The 23,696-nt window shown below is 45.7% G+C and overlaps 1 protein-coding gene across 1 annotated transcript in view; it reads right to left on the bottom strand.

The window, feature by feature from the left end:
* Positions 1–17,136, bottom strand: part of T265_09376 (hypothetical protein) — a gene marked incomplete at both ends in the record, with an annotated part of 28,984 nt that extends 11,848 nt beyond the window's left edge. Inside the window, 6 exons of the mRNA XM_009175420.1 lie at positions 852–1,040; positions 1,483–1,634; positions 3,819–4,068; positions 4,951–5,208; positions 11,945–12,180; positions 16,593–17,136. Coding sequence (XP_009173684.1) covers positions 852–1,040; positions 1,483–1,634; positions 3,819–4,068; positions 4,951–5,208; positions 11,945–12,180; positions 16,593–17,136 — 1,629 coding nt within the window. The remainder of the gene's footprint in view (positions 1–851; positions 1,041–1,482; positions 1,635–3,818; positions 4,069–4,950; positions 5,209–11,944; positions 12,181–16,592) is intronic.
* Between the last annotated feature and the right edge of the window lie 6,560 nt (positions 17,137–23,696).

Below are 23,696 nucleotides of genomic sequence, written 5' to 3'. Positions count from 1 at the left end.
GGGAGGGGACCACGACAGAAGTGCTGGATACGTTCCTGCTGAACTATAGAGCAACCCCTAATCCACAATCTCCGGACGGTTATGATGAATAGACGGTTGAGACTTACCCATGACGTTATCCTACCAACACTTACATGTTTTCAATCACCGACAAGAGGGAAGCCAACATTCCGGTCTGGTAAGCGTGTGCTTGTCAGGGACTATCGCCCCGGGCACCGAAGATGGACTGTTGGAGTCGTCGTAGAGCGAAAAATGATTCAGGATAACAATATTTCCACTAACCCACTCAGTCAAGATTCACATCACACCATTTCGGTGCCTACCTATATTGGCACCCGAAGGAAGGTCGCGGGGCGAGTTGTCCAAACTTAGCCAGAGAGCGAAAAATGATTCAGGATAACAATATTTCCACTAACCCACTCAGTCAAGATTCACATCACACCATTTCGGTGCCTACCTATATTGGCACCCGAAGGAAGGTCGCGGGGCGAGTTGTCCAAACTTAGCCAGGAGCAGTCGAGATGCTCAGGTTTGTTTCGGACCACGGGCCTTCAGACAAGTAATTTTGCGCCTTAAACACTGAGCTATCTCGAGCCCATCACTCATTTTTCGAGAATGTCTATTTCTGAAGGTGCGACAAAAAAGATGAACGATCACATATGTGTGCCGATCATCCTTATTTCTCACCATACTAGCTCATTGTACGTCCGTTTTGTGTCTATAGTATGGCCACAATACCTATCGAACGTGGATTTTGACTCAATCGGTGGTCGTTGAGAAAACAGCGACGCTAAAAATAGGGACCAAAAAGAAGCGAATTGCGTTGACCCGGTCATAAGCACGGCACATACCTTCATTTCCAAAAATCGTTTATGCAATTCTCGCGGTGTCAGTCGGTACTGATCGAGATTGTCGTTCCATCGAATACGCTCCAACACCTCCAGCTCACCACCAACCAACCAATCGCCTGATGCCAGAATAGCTTTTATACTTGGGTGGTCTGGATGGAATGTGCCGAACGTACGACAACAGCGCTCCTCCTGAAAAAAAAACATCATGCACGAGAACTGAAATCAATGCGTCGACAACATTGAACCAAGTAGTTGACTGTACGGTTGATTGGAAATGAGGCGGCTGGGATACATACCGTATCCGTTGTTCCTAGGAGTAACAGACATCAATGGGAAGAAGGGCCCTAGTACAGAGTAGAAAGGAGAGGGAGGGATGTGGACATATTGTAGAAAGCCTGCTCTGATGGAGAACTATTAGCAACACGCTACCAACATACCCGAATAGCAATCGGATAAACACACCTGAACACCATGTCAGAGAAAGACATCAGCAGTGGGATTGATGCGACATCGGCACAACACAGACATGACGGTCCGAGAGGGGAGCTACAACGCGTTTGTTGAGAGAAGCAGAGTTGTACTTAACGCACGCGGAATGACTTGTTTGCGGTACATCACAATGACTACTTACTTTCCGATGACGATAGAATTCGGGATCCCTGAGAACCGCGAGTGTTCGACCTTGGTAGGTGAGTTTGAAGGCCTTGGCATTCTCAAGCATCGACTTCTCCCTAGTGTGCACCGGTAACACAATAGGTACTGTGAGGTTGGGAACTTGAGTATCTGATGTGAAACAGTTGAAAATGAGGACCAGCATTTAGGAGGTAAGTTTCAACAGACACACAGGTGATGTCTTAATCAAATGCCTGGGGCCAATTTCAAGGTTTTCGAGGAAGAGTGAGATTTCACAAGGGTAAAAACTGGCTGGAAAAATCCAGTTTCCAACCGGACTAGTACCTGGTGGTCAGCGCCACGAGTGCACCATTGCAAAACACACCCATTATTTGCAAACGGATTCAAGTAGAGCAGGGATTATACTATGACGAAGACAGTGGACCTTACCGTGGTGCGCACCTCAGCGACACAGTCTCTAGAACCAGGGTTGGTCAATCGTTAGAGGTCTGACGAACACAGTCTACTGGTTCTCCGGATTTGGTGGTTGGAACATGTGGCAACTTGTACGGTAGAAATGGTAGTGCATTTGCACTTCCCACCAAACACCGCTCCCTTGCGGTTAGGCTATTGAGCCAAAGGCTTTGGTTGAGGACCCTAATCGTCCTCCTGTCTAAGTATGGGCGCTCTGACAGTATCCCAGCCATGATACTTACGTCTAAAAATAAACTTATGCTGCATCGACCGTCGCGCCGTACCAGCAGCCGGTCGCCCTACTCGCTGCATACAGTAGAGCGGGCAAGTGAATACGGGCTGCTTGTGACGCCTCCTTTCTCTCTTATTCAAAAATCCTTTTTTCTTCCCCATGTCCCCACCACATTAATAGTTCTTTCCTTGCAGGCTCAGCACTTAGAACTGATGAATCCGTTCGTCTTGCATCGGTTTTGCGTGCAACATCTGCACGTCACATGGCGCTGAAATCCTCAGGTACCTCGAAATCCATCTTCAAGCTTCCATGTCCGGTCCATCTGGCCGCCATCAATGTCCCCACTGTGAAGCAAGTAGGACAACAAGCTGCTCTTGCTCTCGCACTGGACTAGCTTGGCATTGATGTGCGCTGTGTCTCAGAAACAACAATAACCGATGTCAGTAGCGTTCTTGATGTCAGTTTCTATCACGACTGCCTCAATGGGTGTCTTGAGGCGTAGGCACATCGGAATGATTGCAGTAAGTTAACACTAAGCCCTTCCCCGTCCACCTTTATTCTTTTCCTCACAACAAGGCTTCCATATAAGTCATCGTCACGTGGAGGCGAAGCATCGGTGTTGAACAGTGATGTCATGCTGTCGCCGATGATGACGGTGAGGGACTGTGCTAAGTGACAAGTCTCAGGAAGGGCGAAGTTGGTTTCGTGCTGTTTAAGAGCTTTCGCCAGTAATGCGTTCCAACGAGACTGCTTAAATCTATCCAATGTTCCCATTTAATGTGGAAACATAATTTTGGAAACGGTCGCTTTAAATCGCGTCTCGTCAGGTAAGGGTAACGTACTACACAGCGTTACAATACTATTCGTATATAAAGTCGACACCAGCTATTTTGTCACAGCTTTTGAACGTCTCCTTTGTTGGCTAAACGAGCGGTGACCTATTAGATTTTTCGATACTCGATATATTATGCTCAGCCAGATCGATCCGGTGGATTATATTGGTCCGGTGATTAGCAATAGTGTTCGTCATTTGTTTGACTGCTCCAATTTTCACCGAATAGTAAGTGCTCCGTGATTCCCCGAAATAAGCCCCGTGTCGTTTTATCCAAATAGGCTACAGAACATTCGCAACCAAATGAATATAAAACTATAAAGTAATCGTGGGTACTTTATCCTCAGATTTATACTTATCAATCGGCGAGCAATCGGCTACGCGGCAGCAATTATTCGCCTGAGACAAGCAGTTGAGTAACCAATAGTTCAGCATCCACCTTGGCATTCATGCAGGCTTTGTAGGATAGACAGCGTATGAGGTTCATCTTGTGTTACATATCCACAAAGCTGTGGAAAGTGGCATACTGGCCGGCCGACGAATAAATCGGCTTGATTTATCCGTGAACGAATCTTTCGCTTTGGGTTGACCACGGTAGTCGTTCTCTGTAGAGGCTCATTTACTCCACGTCATCCGTATCTCTGAAATCCCCCAGTGAAAGATAGGGGGTATTCCTTAAACAGGCTCAGTTGACAAAAACACTAGGAAATCAGGCAAATAAGAGGAGATAACATTGAAGTTTGTCACTTAAAACATAAAGATTCATGACCGAAAAATACGAAATACCGTTCGGTTGTGAAGCTGAAAGGGAACGTACCATCTGAAACCAGCTGACCAAAGTAGAGCACTTGTAAATACTGTCGTTCTCGCATAAATCCCTTCAGAGGAGTGGCCCAGCCCTCGGCCAACACCTGCAACCATTCCACATCCAAACGCGTTAATCGTAGTTCCGGCAGTTTTTTGGCTTCCTGACGAATCGCATCTAGCTTCTCTGGATCGTAAACAAACAGTTCTTGAGGCATTGGCCCGCCAAATGGATTAGTTTCGTGAAAACTTGGTATCACACCCTGTATCCGAGGCAAAAAAAACAGTGATTGTGAGCTAGAAGTATTCATAAAAGCAAGCGTCACTAACTTGGACGCTGGTGATGAGCTAAGAAAACAACAAGATGTGCACTGAAGTTTACAAGAGTTGTTGTCTATTGACCTTTAACAGTCTCCATTAACTCGGTCACTCAAACAGAGCTGGAGGTGACAGGAGGTACGAAACTGATGGCAGAACGAAAGAGAATAATAGCGATGACAGACAGGTACAAAACATAAAAACAAATCTAAACTCACTGTGTACGTTGAACCTCTGTAGCAGATCACGTCGAACGTATGCATGTCTACCACACACACCCCAAGTATTCATCAGAAATTAGTGAGAAATACTCGTAGTTCAGGAGGTTTGAGTGACATTGCTAAGCTACAGCAAAATGCACAGTGCTGCGTCCCATGAAACACAGTGATGAGTATGCCGAATGTTGCTTGGTTGAAGTTATGAAGCACGAAGCTGACCTGGTGGGGTATCTGTTCCAACTGCAGCGAATGCTTAGATGTACATCAGAAAGACGAAGAGGTGGAACTCTCCTTCGGACAAGTGGAACACAACAAATGCTACACGAGACAGAACCGCGTGTGTGTATTTGCAGAAACTGGTCGAATTGGGATGGTCCCGGTATTTCTATGACTTCCCGACAACACATACCAGATTTTGCCGTCATTAAGGTAGAGTTCAACCTTGTTAGAACGGCCCCATGTGTTTTCCCTAGACAACCAGTCCACCACCCCACTTATTGGAAGGTCAATCTTCTAACTTAGCACAAAACGGAACAAGAGTGAGGGGAAAGACAGTTCCCAACAACTAGGAGAATCAACAAACAACTCGAGAGATGCTGGGGAACACACCTTTTTGGAAAGAAACTCAACACATTGACGAACGCATTCCTGTACGTCGTGAACATCGGTATTGATAACCAGATCGGGGTTGGTTGGTACATCGTAGGTTGATGTCACACCAGTGAAGTCTTTGATCACTCCAGCACGAGCTTTTTTGTATAACCCTTTGACATCACGCTGTTCACATACCTCAATTGGGCTGGAGATGAATATTTCGAAGAACTTCAGGCCAGCATTTTCGTGGAGCAGGCGGTTGGCATTTCGATCCTTCGTAAAACGGAAGAGACAATGTTTTTGAAAGGGAGAGGGTGTTAGCTGACAACAGTGGCAAGCGAATGACATGGATGCATGATCGAATAAAGGACCGAAGGTGACAACATGGTGTCAGTAGGGGGAAGTGCACGAAAGAGTAAGATGCAACCAAATAACTCGACAGATCTACTTAGTTATCCTAACTCACATGTGTGGCGAAAAAAACTAACAGTTGTGTCCTTTGCTCGGCCTAAGTTTTAAAGTCGATCAGGTTTAGCATAGCACATTAAACAATGTTTGCCACATTCCCGACAAAGCCTAACTAATGTGAAAAGAGTTTGGTGAAAAATCCAAGGCTGGAGCATCGTTAGCATAAATATCAACTGCGTGTAGGTTTTGCAGTGTACTGGGAGGACTGCTCCGGTCATTTTCTTTTCTCACTGCCCTTCGATATACATTCCATCAAGACCAGTCGTCTTTGTAATCGCTTGTTGTCGGACTGACAGACAGAATCTATATACATATCGCAATTGGCAAATGGGTTCTATCTTGAACTATTGGGTGATGATTTTAGGAGACGAGCTGAAAACAACTCTGCGTTAATAACAGGCTCATTCTAAGCGACTGCGCTAGCAATTGATTCAGTCCATGGGGCATCGTATTGGAAAGGTGACTCAGTGTCCGATACAAAAGCCGTAAACATCGGAACGTATCCCATGAGTTTGCATCGGGCTATAAGTTTACCGTAAGGTGAAGATATCGAAACGATACCTTTCAAAGTAAGTTAACCAGTCAAGATGTTGTATGGGTGGCCGGACCCTTTGTCAGAAAACTTGGCAGTGCTGGATGCCAACGTCTTGTGAACTTCGTCTATCGATCGAAGGATTTCACGTGAAATTTTCGACGGGCAACATTCTCTTTTCAACGCATGGTACGACAACGCCGGATCATCCGCGCATGATTCAAACAACTACATTATTTCCACGTGTGTTGTAAATCGTGAATGAGAGAAATTCTATATTCAGACACTAAGAGATCAGTCCAACGGTTTGGTTTTTGTCTCAGTCTTCAGACTCTTCAGTCAGAAACTGCTCATGGCTTACGCAGCAGAAACATTACTGAAGAGAGACTCAGCACTTACTGCAACTGTCTGAGGACCCTTAAACTAGATAGCGCAGTATCACAGCCATCAGGACTAGCCACGCCCATCAGCATCGATGGACTGAAATATACAGTCATGCTGTCTGAAAAGAGGCCTCCAGAAGGCAGCTGGTCATGTGAGCAGTCCCTTTAGAAAGCATCTATACCAACAGTGAATCAGCCCGAAACTTACTCCGCCAGCGCAAAACAGAGTGGCTGTGATTCTCCCCAAGAGGATCTCTACAAACAGTGGTAGACAAAACATTCACGCTACAAATCCGTTTTCTACAATCAAAGTTAACTTTACATCCCCTAGAAAATACATGATCGTTTTCAGTAATCATACAGAAGAGTGTTTTTCGGATTTACACAGTTTTGGATATGGTATTGATCACGTTTTTCAGTTGGAATGAATTGAAAAACTTGTGTCCACAGTTGCTAGGCGAGCTTCGAGTGCATGAGGTGGTAATTGAAAACCAACTGGTGGGTTGTTCTAGAAGGCATGCACTTTTCAGGCACACAATACCTCAGTGATAGTCTCAATTTAAAATGATTTGGACATAAGTGGATGAGAAACTCCACCTTTGACACTCGCGCGCAGTAGTTTACATTCCACTTCTGTTCCACATACTGCAAAGCAGTTCTCGGACAATCTAAGGGAAACACTGAGTAATGATTGCCAAAATGGTTTTGAGTGATATGATCAACTCACGGACAATATCGAGTTGCAATCACATGACATACAGGTTGTCAGAATGCCGCTTTTCGACAGAACCAAAACAGCTACAATAGAGTGGTTATTCAATTTGTCAGTTACTCATACTGAGTGGCATCTATCGGTATCGAAAAGGCAAACGCCAAATTCACAAATGCGACTACTATTCCAATGGTCGCATGGGGGTCGGGATGGCTCAAGCGTGAATTTACTGACCGGAATGTCCGTGGTTCGAGCCCGATCTCTGCCACTCGCCTTCCCCTGTCTAGGCTTGGGCGACCTGGCAGTATCCCAACCCTCATGCCTTCTTCGTGTGGCATGGCAGCTAGGCACCAAAAGAGTGCTACAGCTGAACGATTATTATTATATTTATTATTATCATTCCAATGGAGCCATGCAGTCACGAACGGACTTATCGTGGTTCGGCCCATTGAGTTATACTGCACAACGCCCAGGTAGTGGTCTTTCCTACCGGGTTACAGCTTAAGATTATTATTATATTTATTATTATCATTCCAATGGAGCCATGCAGTCACGAACGGACTTATCGTGGTTCGGCCCATTGAGTTATACTGCACAACGCCCAGGTAGTGGTCTTTCCTACCGGGTTGCTCAGTTGACAGAGGTCTGAAAAACATACTGCTGGCTCCCCAGAATGGGAGTCGTTAACTTCACCCTCGTAATTTGGACCATTCTAGGTGCCTCACACCAGCCACCGAATTCTTGCAGGAAAGCACTTGAGCCAAAGGCTTTGATCAAGGATCGCAATTGACATCCTCTCTAGGCTTGGACGCACTGATAGGATCACAAACCAAAAACAATTATGAAATACATAAACAGGCGCACTTCAACACCATATCGGCTTCCGCAATTCCCCTAACTGATAAGTCAACATATTTTGGCAGCTGTATAAGGTATGCTCGTACTGAAACGCATGAGGTTAATGTGCTCGTTATCCGGGCTTCAGCACTGCTTGCAACCACCACGGCATCATAAGGGAATTCCGTTGAGGATAGAGATTCGTGCGTACAGCGAAACTGTAAGAGTGGCTCGCCTTGTGGTCATAAAACTCGGATTCATCGATAGGCAGGCGTTGAGTATCACCATGCCGGTATCTTCATCAGCGTATACAACGTGACACGGCAAGGTGGGTGGAAAATACGTACAGTCAAGCTGAGTGCTTGGATCTCTGTGGGAACTGGGCCGAGGCTCATGTTCTCATTCTTGCATATGGTTGGAAATCCGACAGAACATGGCACGTGAGTGATCCAAGAGGCTCGCATGCTGCCACTTCCGAGCCGAACCACCAAACTAAACTCTGCCCGTCGTTGCGCGCCATGTTTATGTCGGATAGCGTTCGTAAAGAAACCTGGGCCACCAATGGATGCTCAGATGTGTATAGTTCAACACTGTTTAAAAGTGTACATACCCTAAAATTGGTCGTCTTCCATAATGACGAGGAAATCTCCCACAAGAAACCCCTACCGCTTTCGCTTTCAGCTCTCCGCTATACATTTTTTCTCCTGGCTGAGTAGTGGTTATGTGAAAACATATATTACTAGTGCACCGTTGACTACGACGGTGGTGAGTGTCGTGCTGGGTTTACGCCAGTATCCATTATCTGTGCCTGCCGAACGGTGGAACTTGTTTTGTGAAGGCTGACCTTACAGATATTTACGTTCAAAAAGAAGTCACACAAGTCGTATACAACCGATTCACATTGCAGTTTGTCCTAATTTAGCCATCCGTCATTTAGCAAATAGTCATGTTCTGGAAGACAATAGATGTCATATTGACGGCTTAAATTAAGCTACTTGGATAACATCAAATCGTCACTGGTTCCGCTGAGAACTTCTTCAACATCCGACCCTGAATTACGCGGCGATAAATTTGCATTTTAATCGTTTACGTAAAATGCTTTAGACTTACTTTTGATGGAAACGACCATCGTTTTCACCGGAAAATGCCTGTGACAGGTCCGACGGACCAACCAACGCTATGATCTTTCTAGTAAACGATTGCAGTAGGTTTTGTCGGTAATGTACCTGGTTCCTCATTAATCAGAGCATCATCAAAAAAGGGTCCATAGGTCCCATGGATGGCAGTCCCTAACATCCGCTGAGTTTAACTTAAGCAAGACAAAGAAAGAATCTCATGCAACTGGGTTAATCAGCGTGAAGTTTTAAATGCTTGGAGAGGGGTTAATTCACTCTCACCACCGAGAACAAAACTCTCATCGCTTTTTTTCGGATTGAAAAGTCATCTCATCTCAGACACATTGTTTTCAGCGCTTAGCAACATTTTTGGGATATGGTTGTCCTATATGATTCCACGAACCAGACCGACACGCTATCGAAACTGAAGGATTCTCGGCCCAGAGACAAAGTCATCATAATGATAACGGTGGAACCAGAAGCCAACATTATGGTACCACAATTCAGTCTTTTCCAGTCACTTCTGCCATGGAACATGACGTCGAGGGGAACTGCATACCTGTCCAGATGGTCAAATTTAGCGTTTCTCTTAACGTTCGTCATTTTTTGGCGGTGAAGATGGTCGGGAGTTTAACGTATCTCCAAGACTACAAAAGCGATTGTGAGTCGAGAACCTGAAATTAGTCGCACGAAAACCCCGATCCCATGATCCACGTGGTCACGACTTCATGGTGACTTCGCAGGACTTACCGACGGCTAGTATTACCAACTGCTAGTATATGCTACAGTAAAAATCAGAAGTTCTCCCTATGGAGCACACTGCTCAACCATTTTGGAGTTCCGGAAATCTTGGTCACCAACAACGTCCGAATATTCAGCTTGCTGTTAGTCGGTTAGCATCAAGGATATCCAGATATTATCATTCTAGCCACAATCCCATAACCAGGTGGAACAAGTTGTGGAAATTCTATAGACACACTGATGAACTTCAGGTGAGAATGGAAACAAAAGAGAAATTCCTGCTGAAATACAGAGCAACATGAGATCCAAAGTACTAACCATCAGCATGTTGGAAGAGGCACTGATGAATAGGAGGATCGGCCTGTTCGTTGACACCATCCACCGCTCCATGTACACCTTTTGTTACCGTTATGGACTCACCGTTGAGCCTTCCTCACGTTGTTGTCGGACTTATGATTATGCTGACAAACAAAGTGCTTCCGAAGAAAGGACACAAGGCTACACCAGTATACTTGCACGCCTTCCTTTGGGCTATCAACGCAGACCAACTGAACCCTGCATCTTTCCACAATCCGGTTCATCTACTCGATGTTTTAACTACATTTGAAATTCCGTCAAAAGCTGTATTCGTTGAACTGAATGTCGTTCCGGACGCTTCAACCATAAGGCCACCAAAATAGATAGACCATAGTCAAACTCAGGTCTTTAAACAAACATTTCCACTTTGATTATGGCATTCAGAAACATCCTCTCTTCTATTGTAGCTTATCAATTGGGGAGTGCAGCTTTTGGTTGGTCAAGTTTGAATACGATAATATTCATAATCCTCAGAAATACATTCTCTGATGGCATACTGCTTGATCGGTAGGCAACTAACCAATACGCTCTTTAATTCACATGTTTCAATGCCGCTAGCTGCTACAGCTCCCTTGTAGAGGCGGGACTGGGGGCACAGAGTGGCAAGCTGAAGATGGTGGATATATCCAACCTCGAAACTGTTTGTTCCATTGCTTTGCTCGAGGTTTTGCATGTCGATAGATTTGAGAAAGTTAGATGCGTCCGTCCACTACACTGTTCTAGCATATTCGGGACACTGAGGGTGCCGACTGTTACCTGGTAATAGTTTAAGAATGGAAGCTGTACTGACTAAACTAAGACACACGGCTCCACTGCAACCACAGAGGCCAACGATGAAAGTGAGGGTTTTATCAACGTCTCTTACTGGAATGCTTCATTATATGAAGAAGAGGCCAACGAAGGGGAGTTAACAGTAAGTTAGCAAAAGACAGTGTTTTATGGAAATGCAGTCGCGACTGTGACAATAGCGAAGAGCATTCACATAAGACTGACCTTGAAGTGAAAGCTTGTCTGTCAACTAAATGGCCGATAGTCTGTGCGAATTATCTCTTCGGATGAACCGAGTCATTTAATTCTCTCTGTTAGTTTCGATATTTAGGAGACCAATCCAACAGTTTAGGACCTAGGACTATCGATGGGAGACTGATCTCTCGAGATACACAGGACCTATAGGATGAGCAATGTGACTCAGATCATGTAGTTCCGTCAATTAATTCTGGAAACGCCATCCAAACGCCTGGTAATGCCGAAAACTCCGCTTACAGTAAGCCGGCAAAACGATTACACGGTACATTTAGACTGTGGTCAGTTCTGCAATATACTGGAAACGGGGTACCCAAATGAAATTAAGCGATAAAATCCTATCGTAGAAAGTTGGGTTCCATCAATACGCTTATACGTTGCGAAACTGATCACGACAACTCTTATTGTACGACAAAACCCCTCCGTGGCATGTTCATCTACAGAGTCCCAACCCATTTCGATCACTTCGAAATGGAATTTCACTCACTCGAATAGACTTCCCCCATCTGAAATTATAGAACAAAGCTAAACGTCCTGCGACAAAAAATTGACTCACGGGAAACCGTCGGGTCAAAACATCCTCCATTAGGCTAGAGGAACTGCTCAAAACTGACTCCGTCGTAAAAAGAGGTCATTTTCCAAACAACCATGCTCTGAACACTGCTAAAAAACACTTCATACCAGAAAACACTTTTTAGAGGGATGCGGTCCTGTTTTTTGCTTATGAGGATCACCATTCTCTCCAAGGAGATGAAAGGTGAAGGATGAAGCAAACCAATCACCCCTTGACAAAGTAATTTCGCTTGGGATAAACGCAAAATGGCGCGAAAACAACACTCACTCTCGCGAACGGGCTGATGAAACTTGTAATGCATATGTTATTTGCATCCGCAAACAGTTTGGCCACCTCGCCTATTCGTCGGATGTTTTCCTCGCGATCCTCGGAACTGAAGCCAAGATCTTTATTCAGGCCGGTTCGAATGTTGTCACCATCCAGTACATAAGCTGATATACCACGGGCGACCAGTAGTTGCTCCAAGGAAAAGGCTATGGTTGACTTTCCAGCACCACTCAAACCTGAGAGAAGAAACACAAATTGGTTAGGACTGTTACCATGTTCTTAGTTAGAAGCAAGTGACACCAAACACAAAGAGAGAATTCAACCGACCGACCGACTGGGTGCGGGTGTCCTAGAAAACGAGTGTCTTCCCTCACATTTCACTGAACTGTTCCCATGTGACCTGCGAGCTGGCCTCTGCTGGGGAAGTCCTATTCAATTCGTTTAGTGCGTGCGAAAAACAGGTTAAGAGTTCATTGGTTGGCTGTTTCCTAGGGCTTGCTAAGCCCTGATGTCAAAATAAGAACAAACGAAATTACTTTCTGAATTCAATGGTCATTCTGGCGTGCCGATTACCTGGTCCCTACATGTTTACTATTGCCTTGCAGGTTGTACCTGGTTGTGTAAAGGCCAGAGATACCTTCTAGATCAAAAGAAGGCGAGTTGACGATCTCAACGCAAGAAAGAAGCTGCCCGTCATTCGTCGGATTATTCGTACCCTGCCTGATGCTTTCCGCCAAACAATTAACATGCGCAATTCTTACGATTACCGAATTCGGGTACACGACTAATCAAGGTTGCTGGACCAGACATTTCTCACTGGTCTTATCACAACGGACCGACTGACAACTCGAGCACCCAAGAAGCTGCGATTGATGTAAGAGGCCATGCTAGAAATGTACTCATTCTGCGGAATTTAGTATCGCCAAGGTTTTCAGTGGCTAGCTTAAACGGAGACCCTCTTATGTTGATCCTAATAACTGTTTACGTCCCCACATCTGTACTGTTCCCAACCGTGAACGATTTAAGTAGAGATCAATAAGACTTCAAGACGAGAATTCGTGATGGTAGTGGGTGAGTTGGTGAACTGATTATTTGGATTGGGTCAGCGCTGTGACAGGCTTATAAAATTTGCTTCCTTTATCAGCTCATTGTTACGAATACCTTTTTCAGCCTACAACTAAACAATTACTGATATTGTACTCGGAAAGACTATATTCTAGTGCTCACACGACGGATCTCATCAACTGAATACAGTAGATCTTATAAAGGCGAGGAGATTCAGATTACACAATGCAGCTAGCAAGGATTAAAACAAAAATCGCTGCTAGACTACAGAAATGTCCTCTAACGGACATCAGTATGGCGTCGCTCGGCGTCCCGCAGAAGCGAGACACTTACAGATGCAATAGCTACCATATTGGATACTAAGGGCACTAACATAACAGCTGACGACCAGTGTATAGCTTCTAAAACGTCCATATAATAAGGCCTTATGGACCAAGTAGGCTATGGGCAACGACATCGCAGGGTTTGAATATCTTAGGAAACAGTCTCTTTATCTAACGAGGTGGCGGCAACCCGTACCACGTGATCGGTGGATTTTTACACGATCCGGCGACAAGTCACTCGATAATTCAAGAAAGGTCAGACATGGGAGCAGGCGTGGAATAATCTTCCAGTGCTGGTGATTTCGACAAGCCCTTTCGTCACATATGTGCGACTCCAAAAAATCCTCGGCTGCAACACCGATTTCTATGTGGAGCAAATGCGGAATACCTTGGCCGATATTTCGATACAATACCAACCCTAAAGAACCGTTAGACTACCCACCAAACAAAACTGGGGATCTCGAGATCACTCCATCCATAATATCATAAGAAGCCAACTGTGAACTACCAAATAAACTGCAGATTGCCGTGATCATCACTCAAGTGAACCGCATAAAAGCCTCCATGGAAGAAGGATCCTTGCTTAGATCTATATTCCCAAAAATCCAGCACCTCTATATCCACTTCCCATTCCGTTTTGTCTAATCTGTAGAACCGAATCCGTTCCCTCTCACCAAAAAAGCGATAGAACGATACATGATAACCATCGTGAAAATTGTCATATTAATGCTGCTGCCAAGACTTTCGTGTTCTCTGTGCTACCACGTGTTTTCCCGAGCACAATGCTAAACCAAGGAGGTTTGCATTCTGACAGAGGCTGTGTGGAACAAATATCCTTTTTGGAAGAACATTAGAACATCGCTACAAATTCGTGCAGCCTACCACAAAATGTTCCACTGACTGCGTTTAATTCGATTAATCATGATGGCAATGTCCCTAGCTGACTGTGTCCACACGAAGCTGATATTCATCACTAATAGCTAAACTAGAAGAGAACATTGGTGTTTTACTGCCGTACAACCATTTCAATCTGTCTGAGTAAAGTGAAGCTGGTAAACCCCATTCAGATCTACTACCAATCAGTCAAAGGTCGGGTCCGGGTATGTGGTGAGGAGATCGCAGAGTTCGTCAATGACCCCGGCGCTTTACAACTTCCATGAGCCAATCAGACTGGTATTTGAAGGATATTCTGTGGCACAGTTAGGTCGCCAAAGCCGAATAGCTGGGTTGGAATTCGCTGATATCGTTTTGTTTGGTGATGACTTGAAACTCCAACATGTACCGAATAATCTAACTCACTAAGCGGTGCTTGTAGCGCTAGAAATTAGTACGCCAGAGATCAAGTTCTCCATCTGCACGGGCGTGCCTATCCAGCTCTCGACATAAAAGGTGAAATAATTCAAGCAACTTGGCCTCACTCTTTTACCGACGGGCAGGGTAAAGAAGTCCAGCAGCGTATAGGAGATGACCGACAAGCCATCGCGCAATTGTGAGAAGGAGATTTAAGTACTGCAGTTAAATCTGGATCTTCAAAGCAGCCATCTTTCCGGTCCTCCCCTATGCCTGAGAAACATGGAATCTACGACCAGAGGACATTCAAAAGCTGAAAGTTTTGACCGTTGGTGTCACCAAAGTACGGTGAAAGTTCGCTAACTAGAACCGGCCAATGATGAGATCCGAAAACGTCAATACGACCATCTTCAATCCTCCAACGACTTGGTCCGTGAGGATTTGGACAGAAACATTAACAAAATCAACCACAAAACCATCATTATCAGCTGTAGGAAACGCGTACTTGTCGTACAGTGTGTATAGCTGCCACACCGTTCACTGGTGATTTGGGGAGGTAGATAGGTAGCTGCGCATTGGAGGCGGGAGCTGATAAATTGGTGTGCAAATACAGTACTGCCAGTGGACCTTTAAATGGGAGGAGTAGGAAGGGAGCTATGCATTGAAGGCAGTAGCTTGGATGCACGAGCGTCATTGATGGCGTGACTGAGCTATGTCAGACAATGCCTCTAACCACTGATGTGTCCCATCTCCGGGTGCCCATCCAGGGAGACCGCAAGGAAAAGTTCAGCTTAGTTTCCTGATAATTGCTTTCATACTGTGCTGTTAAGTGAATGATCTCCCCGTGATTAGTTTCGACTCTTCATGTGGTTGTGTGAAAAGAGCCCTTCGACGAAGCCAGCACAACTTGTGTGGGCGAGTTATCCTCCCCGACAATCATTCAACGTACTTCAGCATTGCAGACGCTGTGTTCCCACCAGACTCGGGCAATGCTCCGAAGACATCGATTTTCAAACTCTGGAAGTTTCTTGACGTAATCGGCGCGCAGCGGCCAGGTTTTTGATCCGTAGCCCAGCATTGTAAACTCGACCCTTAACGGATAAGCTGATGTCACGACTACACCACGGTTCATGTCATATCGGTTCATAAAAGCTGCTCCGGTCTTCCCAATTTGGATGGAAATACCATCTTTCGCGAGATCACCGGGACTGATACAGCTGCTCAGGTAGAAAAACCTGTTTACTGCCTCAATTCACTCATCCGCAAGAGTGAGGTTAGGGTTCGATCCCACTCAGTCTTGCAGCAGCACTTTACACTTTGCAGGTGTGAAGTGCATGCCAAACCGTGGAGCAGAACTATTTAGATTATTTATCGTTGTTTGCATTACCACGGCTTCAGACCCACAAAGACTTATGTCATTTGTGTATTCTATATCTGTGAGCAAATGCCGTGGGAGCACTTCGACCCCAGAAGCATTGTAGGCTGATAGTGAGTCTTCCATAATCGCATCAATAACAAAAACGAAAAGGAAAGTTGAAAGAGGACAGGCCTGTCTGGCCACTTGATGTGATGAATTCAGGCTAGAGCTTATCCCAGACCTTCATATGTCCGCGGGAGCTGGTGTAAAACACCTTAAGGTGGGTCAAGAATTTATGGGGGAAGCCTTTGCTCCACAGACATTGCCAAGGGCCTGACGGTCCACAGAGTCAAAGGTAGTCTTCAAGTCAATAAACACAAATATTGTTGGCTTCTCGAAGAGACGTCACTGTTCAAGAATCCGTCAGAGGGCAAAAATATGGTCAATGCATCCACTTGCACCGAGCTTGGTTTTCACGGATCTGTCTTTCCATGTGTTCAGACAACTTTCGAAGGATAAGATCAGGGAGCAACTTCGATGCCACAGCTACCAGGCTGATGGCACAGTGGTTTTCAAGCAACGTCCGCGCACCTTTTTTGAAGATAGGAATAACTGTTGACACTGCAGGAACTTTCCATTCGCTTCATATCGAACCAACAGACTTTGTCAGATGGGTTTCCAGGGATTCGCAGCCTTTTTTTGTAGAGAACTGGATACAGACCGTCCGGTCCTGGTGACTTCTCACGTTTCAGTACCGACATTTCGTACCTTATTTCTTCTTCCGACAGGTGACTAAGATTTACATTCCAATCGCCCGTATGCATTATCTCCACAGGCTGTGTTGCAGGAGGCCAGCTAAACTGTTCTTCGAAGTATTCGGCCCATCTTCCCAGTCGACATTTTTGCGGAGTGATCAATGAGCCGCCTTTTTCACTTATTGGTCCACTGACAGCCACCTTTTTGGAGCCAGCCGGTCGTATCAGTTGATATAGGGGACGGGTGTTTCCTGTAGCAAAAATCCTTCCCCATCTCCCGAGCTTGAGTTGTCCGCAAGAGCTCTCAGTTTTCCTTAGGTCCTTCAATATTTGGCGTTTGAGGGATTTGCTTGCTCCATCGTACTCGTTGCCTGCTGGAATGGATTTCCTGGCATCAATCATGGAAAGCGATCTTGATGACATCCATTGGTCTTGTGATAGAATCGGACAAGTCGGACAGACAGTACTGAACGCTGTTAGCATAGCTCTCTTCACATTTTGCCACACTTCATCCACGTGCTCACTACCGGCACAGAATTTTTTTATTTTGGATAGTTGGTAGGCTAGCTCAGATGGATACCGTTGAACTATGGTAGCCCTTCGAAGATAGTGGATTGGCACGCTTTTTGCTAACCTGCGAGGGCCAGAAAGGGGACGAACAGCAAGGCGTGTATGCACCATGACGTGGTCGGAATCAAGTTGTGTGCCCCAGACGGAACGACAGTCTTGAACTGTAGCTCTCCGCCAGTGGCCGATTTCTACGTGATCAAACTGGGTTCACGGTTGACTTGCAGGTGGTGGCCGCCAGGTTACGTGATGCGAACGTTTATGCTGAAAGTTCGCACAGGCCAGAAATATGGTAGCCGAAGATAGTGGATTGGCACGCTTTTTGCTAACCTGCGAGGGCCAGAAAGGGGACGAACAGCAAGGCGTGTATGCACCATGACGTGGTCGGAATCAAGTTGTGTGCCCCAGACGGAACGACAGTCTTGAACTGTAGCTCTCCGCCAGTGGCCGATTTCTACGTGATCAAACTGGGTTCACGGTTGACTTGCAGGTGGTGGCCGCCAGGTTACGTGATGCGAACGTTTATGCTGAAAGTTCGCACAGGCCAGAAACAGTCACGATATGCAAACAGCCGGGGGGTCACTATGCATTGTCTGTGCGACGAGCTTCGACTCTGAACCGACCGCCCAAATGTGATTCCAAGGAGGTCAGACAATCGACTTAAGTATTCATACCACCTGCAAGCATCACAATGTCAGTGCTTCTTGCTTGACGAATGAGCCTAGATAACTCTCGATAGAAAGCATCCTTCCCAGCATCAGAATTGCAGTCCGTTGGAGCACAAGCCGACACTACAAACAGACACCGCTTTTATGTCGAGAGGAATTGGGATTAACTGAGCAGGATAACCGGGCGGCGCAAAGACGACTATTCACTGCGATCCAATCTAACAGAGCGAGTTCAGCTCTAGGGCTGGGTGCGAACCCCACGCCATATATTTCACGAGTCATCGCTACTGGGTCACCGGACACACGGAGGGAGAAATCTGAAAGACCTGAGTCCACCCTTGGTGTTTTGAGATAAATATTCACGCTCGGGTCTGTGTGCGTGTCTCGGAGACACAGCATACATTGGAGGACAACTAAACAATTGAACGAGTATGGTCAAGAGCGACATGAGGAAGCTCGGTCTCTGTGTGACCCGATTCCGTCGCTGAAACCGACATTAGGTCACGATTTGTGCAGACCTGGCAGCTGACAGGCTTAACCAGGTAGCGTGCATTCGAGACATTTCTAGAGCCCACTAATCCTGCCTCAGTCACCAGAAAGTAAGCTATCTCATTATCCCACAGGAAACTGAAAATAAGGCTCCAAAATGCTGTTACTAGTATGCCAAAGGCAGTTTCTTCGTTTCTTGATAACCGGAGACTTTTCGATCGTATTTGAATTACCTGAATCTCAGACCTGGCTTGCCGTGTTGAAAGACACCCGGGATTCCTGCGCAACTGCTACTGGCCTACTGAATATGGAATGTGTAACCAAGCAAGTAGAGCATCGTGACTGCTCCCAGTTGTCGTTCGTCAACCCATTATTGTCAGTGCGCAGCGGATAAGCGGACAAAATAAGATTAGTCTGCAGTCGTTAAGTTGTAGCATGCCTAGCTGCCGTGCCACATGAAGGAAGCACGAGGGATGGGATACTGCCCCAACTCTAAACAAGAGAAGTTGAGATGCAGGGGTTAGGTTCAAACCACGGCCCTTCTGGGCAGGAAATTTGCGCTCTAACCACAGAGGCATCTCTGCAGAGGAAGCACGGGGATGGGATACTGCCCCAACTCTAAACAAGAGAAGTTGAGATGCAGGGGTTAGGTTCAAACCACGGCCCTTCTGGGCAGGAAATTTGCGCTCTAACCACAGAGGCATCTCTGCAGTTGTCCCTTCTGTGCTGGGTGCTGAGATATGAATGGTGTGAACTCAAAGGTTATCTTCGCTATGCAGGTCCAGCCATGGTACAGCAAAGGATGTTACCAACATGGCAATTTGTTTCTACAACTCTGTGTTCCTCGGGGACGGATTGGTGAGGTCCATTAAGATGCATAAAGCTCGTCAATTTGTTTCTCTATAACGGAGGTTGGTGTGCCTTTCCAAATACCATAAGGAGACCGGCTATCACGCCGGCTTCCGCTAAAAAGATCCTAGTCACCGAATTCTCAGAGCGGAGGTATTTTATTCAAAGGGAAGGATAAAATCGGGTAACTAGCGCCTTGATCAGATTGACGGGCGCCGGTATTTTGTCTAAAGGAGTTGAGACTTTCATGGAAGGCGTGTGACAGTTCGATAGACTGTAACGCAAAACAGACCTACGATGCAAACGAGCCACCTTCTGAACAAGGAGATACCAGCCTCCCGTGGTGTCTGACCTTGACCGAAATGTACACAAACTGACATCACAGTCGCCGGCTTTCACCATGAATCGTTAAAAATAATAGTAAAAAAAGGTGGTAACTGAGCTTTAACATGACTGCATAATTGCCGTGCAACTATGGCTCCTTACATCATCCAGGCGAATTTCCGACAAGGCTATATCCTCAGAGGCGATGATGAAATTAAGAGTATCTTCTATTGACCAGAATGAATGTTGATCGCCAAAAATGTGGCGGCATAATAAAATGGAGCGATCTTCTTACCCTAGGCAGGAAAAGCCACAAAACGAACAAATCCGGCTTCCACACCATCCATCATGTATTAGAAGCTGCCGAAAAAGAATTTCCGTCCACTAAAGGTCAATAGAGTTAGGCCTTTCGTCCCCCGTTAAAAACCCATTTGTCTGTCCTAATGTCCAGAAAACGAGGCCAATTGGACAGGAAAAAGAATCACACTACTTAATGGAGGAAACAGATGTAACTAGTTGTCAAAGATATCTGCATAGTTGAAGGCGTCAGACTGCACCACTAAATAGCATCTATGTTGCTTAGGGGGTATGCAGCGGTCTAATGGATATGGAACTGACAACCTTGGTCATTCCGGGATAAGCACCAACTGGCTGGGGTGCTCATCCAATCAGTGTTGGATCTTACGCCCAGCTTTATGAGCTCCCTTAGTGGGTACATGTCTCGGGTCTGAATATAATAGTTAGATGTCTGAGTGCGCCTGCCGATCATCTAGGTTGGTGAGGAAATCTACGAGGTCAAATTTGTCATGGCAACGGTAAACGGTTTCTTGCTGTTGTAGTGATCACAGTCAAACTTCAATTTTCAACACCACAAACGACTCCTGTTGCCTGGCACATAACCCCATAGTTCAGCGATCGAACCACATCGACAAGAGTGCGGTCACTCTACGGTGGCTTTGCTTGATATGCGATTGCCGTTCTCACTGGGCACTTTTGTGAGTTCGAACCATACAACGGTGTATGCTTTTGTGGACAGCAGGTACACTAAACACAACACAGCGGTTAAGTCCACATGGAGCCGAAGGAAGAACCTGAGCAGTGAAACCTTGCTGCTTTGTAGTTGTGGATACGGTGAGCATGGATGCACCATTCAGTAAACTGCACATGAGGCTCAGGAAATCGTTCCTATCCAACCATCACTTAACTATGTAAACCGATGAAACTGATGGAGCCCGGTAGTCAGCCATAATCAAGCAAGCGTACACATTACGTAATGACGGTATTTACTCCGAGAATGAATGCCAACTTGTAAGAAGAGATCTTAGAAAGTGCCAACTTGAGGGTGAGGTGATAGAGAGAAGGGAATCTGTTCTATCTTATTGTGCATATATTTCCTTCCGAGATAACCTTTTAATCACGTTCCAAAGAAGGCAGGTATCCAGCTAGACAAACTTGAAGATCTACATCCAACTATGTTAAGTCTCGTGGTTCGGTTGGCAGGCTGCCGGCATTTAGTTCAGCCAAGTGCCGACAGATGCGCCCGAACCATCCTGTACCTCGATTCGACGAAATTCTGGAGACAGTCCTACCGGACCTACAACGAAAATCCGTTCTTGCTAAGAAGTGTTCTACAAGTACCAAAGCCATATGAAAAGGGAGATTTCAGTCAGACACGAAATGTTTGTTGCGGAATGACAGAGCGATATCAGAAGGTGTCAAATGTGGTTTGGATAAGCATAGCAATGGTATTCACTCATTGACAAGATAGTGCTAGTCTGTAACACTCGTGAACCACATTACATTTTTCGCACTGTCTATTTCTGCACATCCACATATATGTTGTATGTGTGCTATGTTCAAATCAATCCAAAACATCCACAAAATTCGACACCCATATGCCGAGGGTTTCTCCTCGCTCATAGTGATTTCTAACAAACTACCAGGTCAACGCATTTAGTCGGTTACGTCCATACAATCGCCCTACTCTTCAACATTAGTATGAGGGGTCACGAGTGGATGGTTAGCGGACTCTTTTATTTGGGATTATATTCCCAAGTGGTTTGACTCTACACCGAAATTATCTTTACGAGTTATCGGGCTTCATAGTCTTCCGCCTGTGGTGCTATCTATTTCTATAGAAGCTTTCGGTTATTATAAACGGGTGGAGTACAGGAGATGACGAAAAATTAGATCTGAAGATGGATTACTGAGGTCATGTGTCTAAACTCTGACGAACGGAATCGACGCTTCATACTCACCTGTAAGCCATAAGGTGCAACCACGAAAACGGCCTGACCCCAGAACAGCTGTACGTTGAGTCCTGGATACGTACGAGGTTTGTGCAAATACGTTGGTTGCTCGTTCCATGATCTGTATTGAAAACATCACTGCGTTTTTATCCAGGATTTCGAAAGACGCCATAACAAAATATGACTTAGTTAATATGACCTAGGTGCGATTAGTTTTTCTTATCGAAATAAATAGTAAAGTTGTTTTTGCAAGGGCGAATACCGAGCATCTTTCTGTTATTGGATTCGGGAAGAACCAACAAAGTAAGTCAATTTTTCACGTTCCACAAAATATACTCGCAACCAGCGTTCAAAACCAGTTGTCTTTCTTTATCAATGGCAACGAAGCTGGCAGACAGTCTTCGAAACACCCAGGTTAGGATATGGCGTGTGCTCACTTCTTGTTTAGAAACCCATTATTACGGTAGCCTTATCCCAACTACTGTTGCCATCCGGCCAGGCTTTTGAACCCATCTTTATCCGATGCTCCGATGCACGTTGTGACGGGAATTGAGCTCCACTTCAAAAAGGCGCACTGATTCTTTCACCACGACTGGTGATAACACATGTAACTAGACTGTGGACAAACCAGCAACTCAGCGGACCACCAACACAAACTTCACGGCAGAGTTAACATTCACGTAAATTCAAAAATTGGAGTGGATGTCTCTATCACTCTTCGGATGGAAATAAGATGACTGATTGCCCCAGAACGCGCGCCTGGACTCAGATGAAACCCGGTTATATGAGAACACAAAGACCTATACATGTCTAATGGTATATGGCGCATTGAGTTGAGACGTGAGCACCAACACAGCCGAAAAGGGTGCTTCAAACAACTGCTTTATCTTCGGGTGTACATACTCAGAGGCAGTTTGCTTAGTAAGGCTGTATCCGACTCACCCATTGGTAAAGTTCACCGTCGTCACTTTTATTCAGCTTCAATATAACCCCTTTTACTAAGCCATCCGAACCGATCAGTCGAAAAAATAGTTCAGCTGTAGCATCCTTTCGGAGCCTAGCTGCAAGGCCAACGGAAGGAGGCACGGGGTCTTGGATAGTGCCCATTTGTCCAAGTCTAGACAGGAGCAGTTGAGTTCAGGTCGAACCAAGGACCTTCTGGTTCATAAGCCGACACCTTAACCACTGAGTTATCACGACCCAAGCTATCCCGAACCGATCCAACTGACATCTGCTGGGAGTTATATAATGCAACTTCACACACTGCCTTCTATGATTAGCAACTTTTTCACTGTATCTGAACAAAGCCGGCCTTAGAAAACGAAAAGGCACATTAGCACTTCATACACTGGGGGACCTAAGCTCAGATTACGGCCGAGTTGACTGCGTCTGGCCAAAAGAACTTATGTACGGAGTCAGACTATCTGAATGGCTGCAAGCCTTTAAACAGACATTTGGACATGAGTCATTTCTATGTACACAATTTGCGATATTACCTTCCATTGTAACAATATCAACCGGTCCCCAGATCGTCCTTCGTGAACTGCCTGAAACCGTGGCTGTCCTAAACAACGGTGTTTCTACGTTTTGGCCAATCTCTCAGTCATTTAAAATGCAACGGGTTATTGTCCACGAAAGGTGAACAAACATGGAATGTCACGAAGAGACTCGACCTTACCGTGGTGTGGCGGTTTGTGTACCTCGGAGACCCATTGAGCTATACTGGGGGGTGTCTCGCGACACTCACAGAGTCTCTCATACCAGGTTGGTCAATGGTTAGAGGTCTGACGAACACAGTCTCCTGGCCCTCCAGGTT

The sequence above is a fragment of the Opisthorchis viverrini genome, assembly GCF_000715545.1.
Source record: "Opisthorchis viverrini unplaced genomic scaffold opera_v5_271, whole genome shotgun sequence".
NCBI lineage: Eukaryota > Metazoa > Platyhelminthes > Trematoda > Opisthorchiida > Opisthorchiidae > Opisthorchis > Opisthorchis viverrini.
The sequence above is the reverse complement of the archived record's forward strand: the minus strand, read 5'-3'. Positions and strand labels throughout refer to the sequence as shown.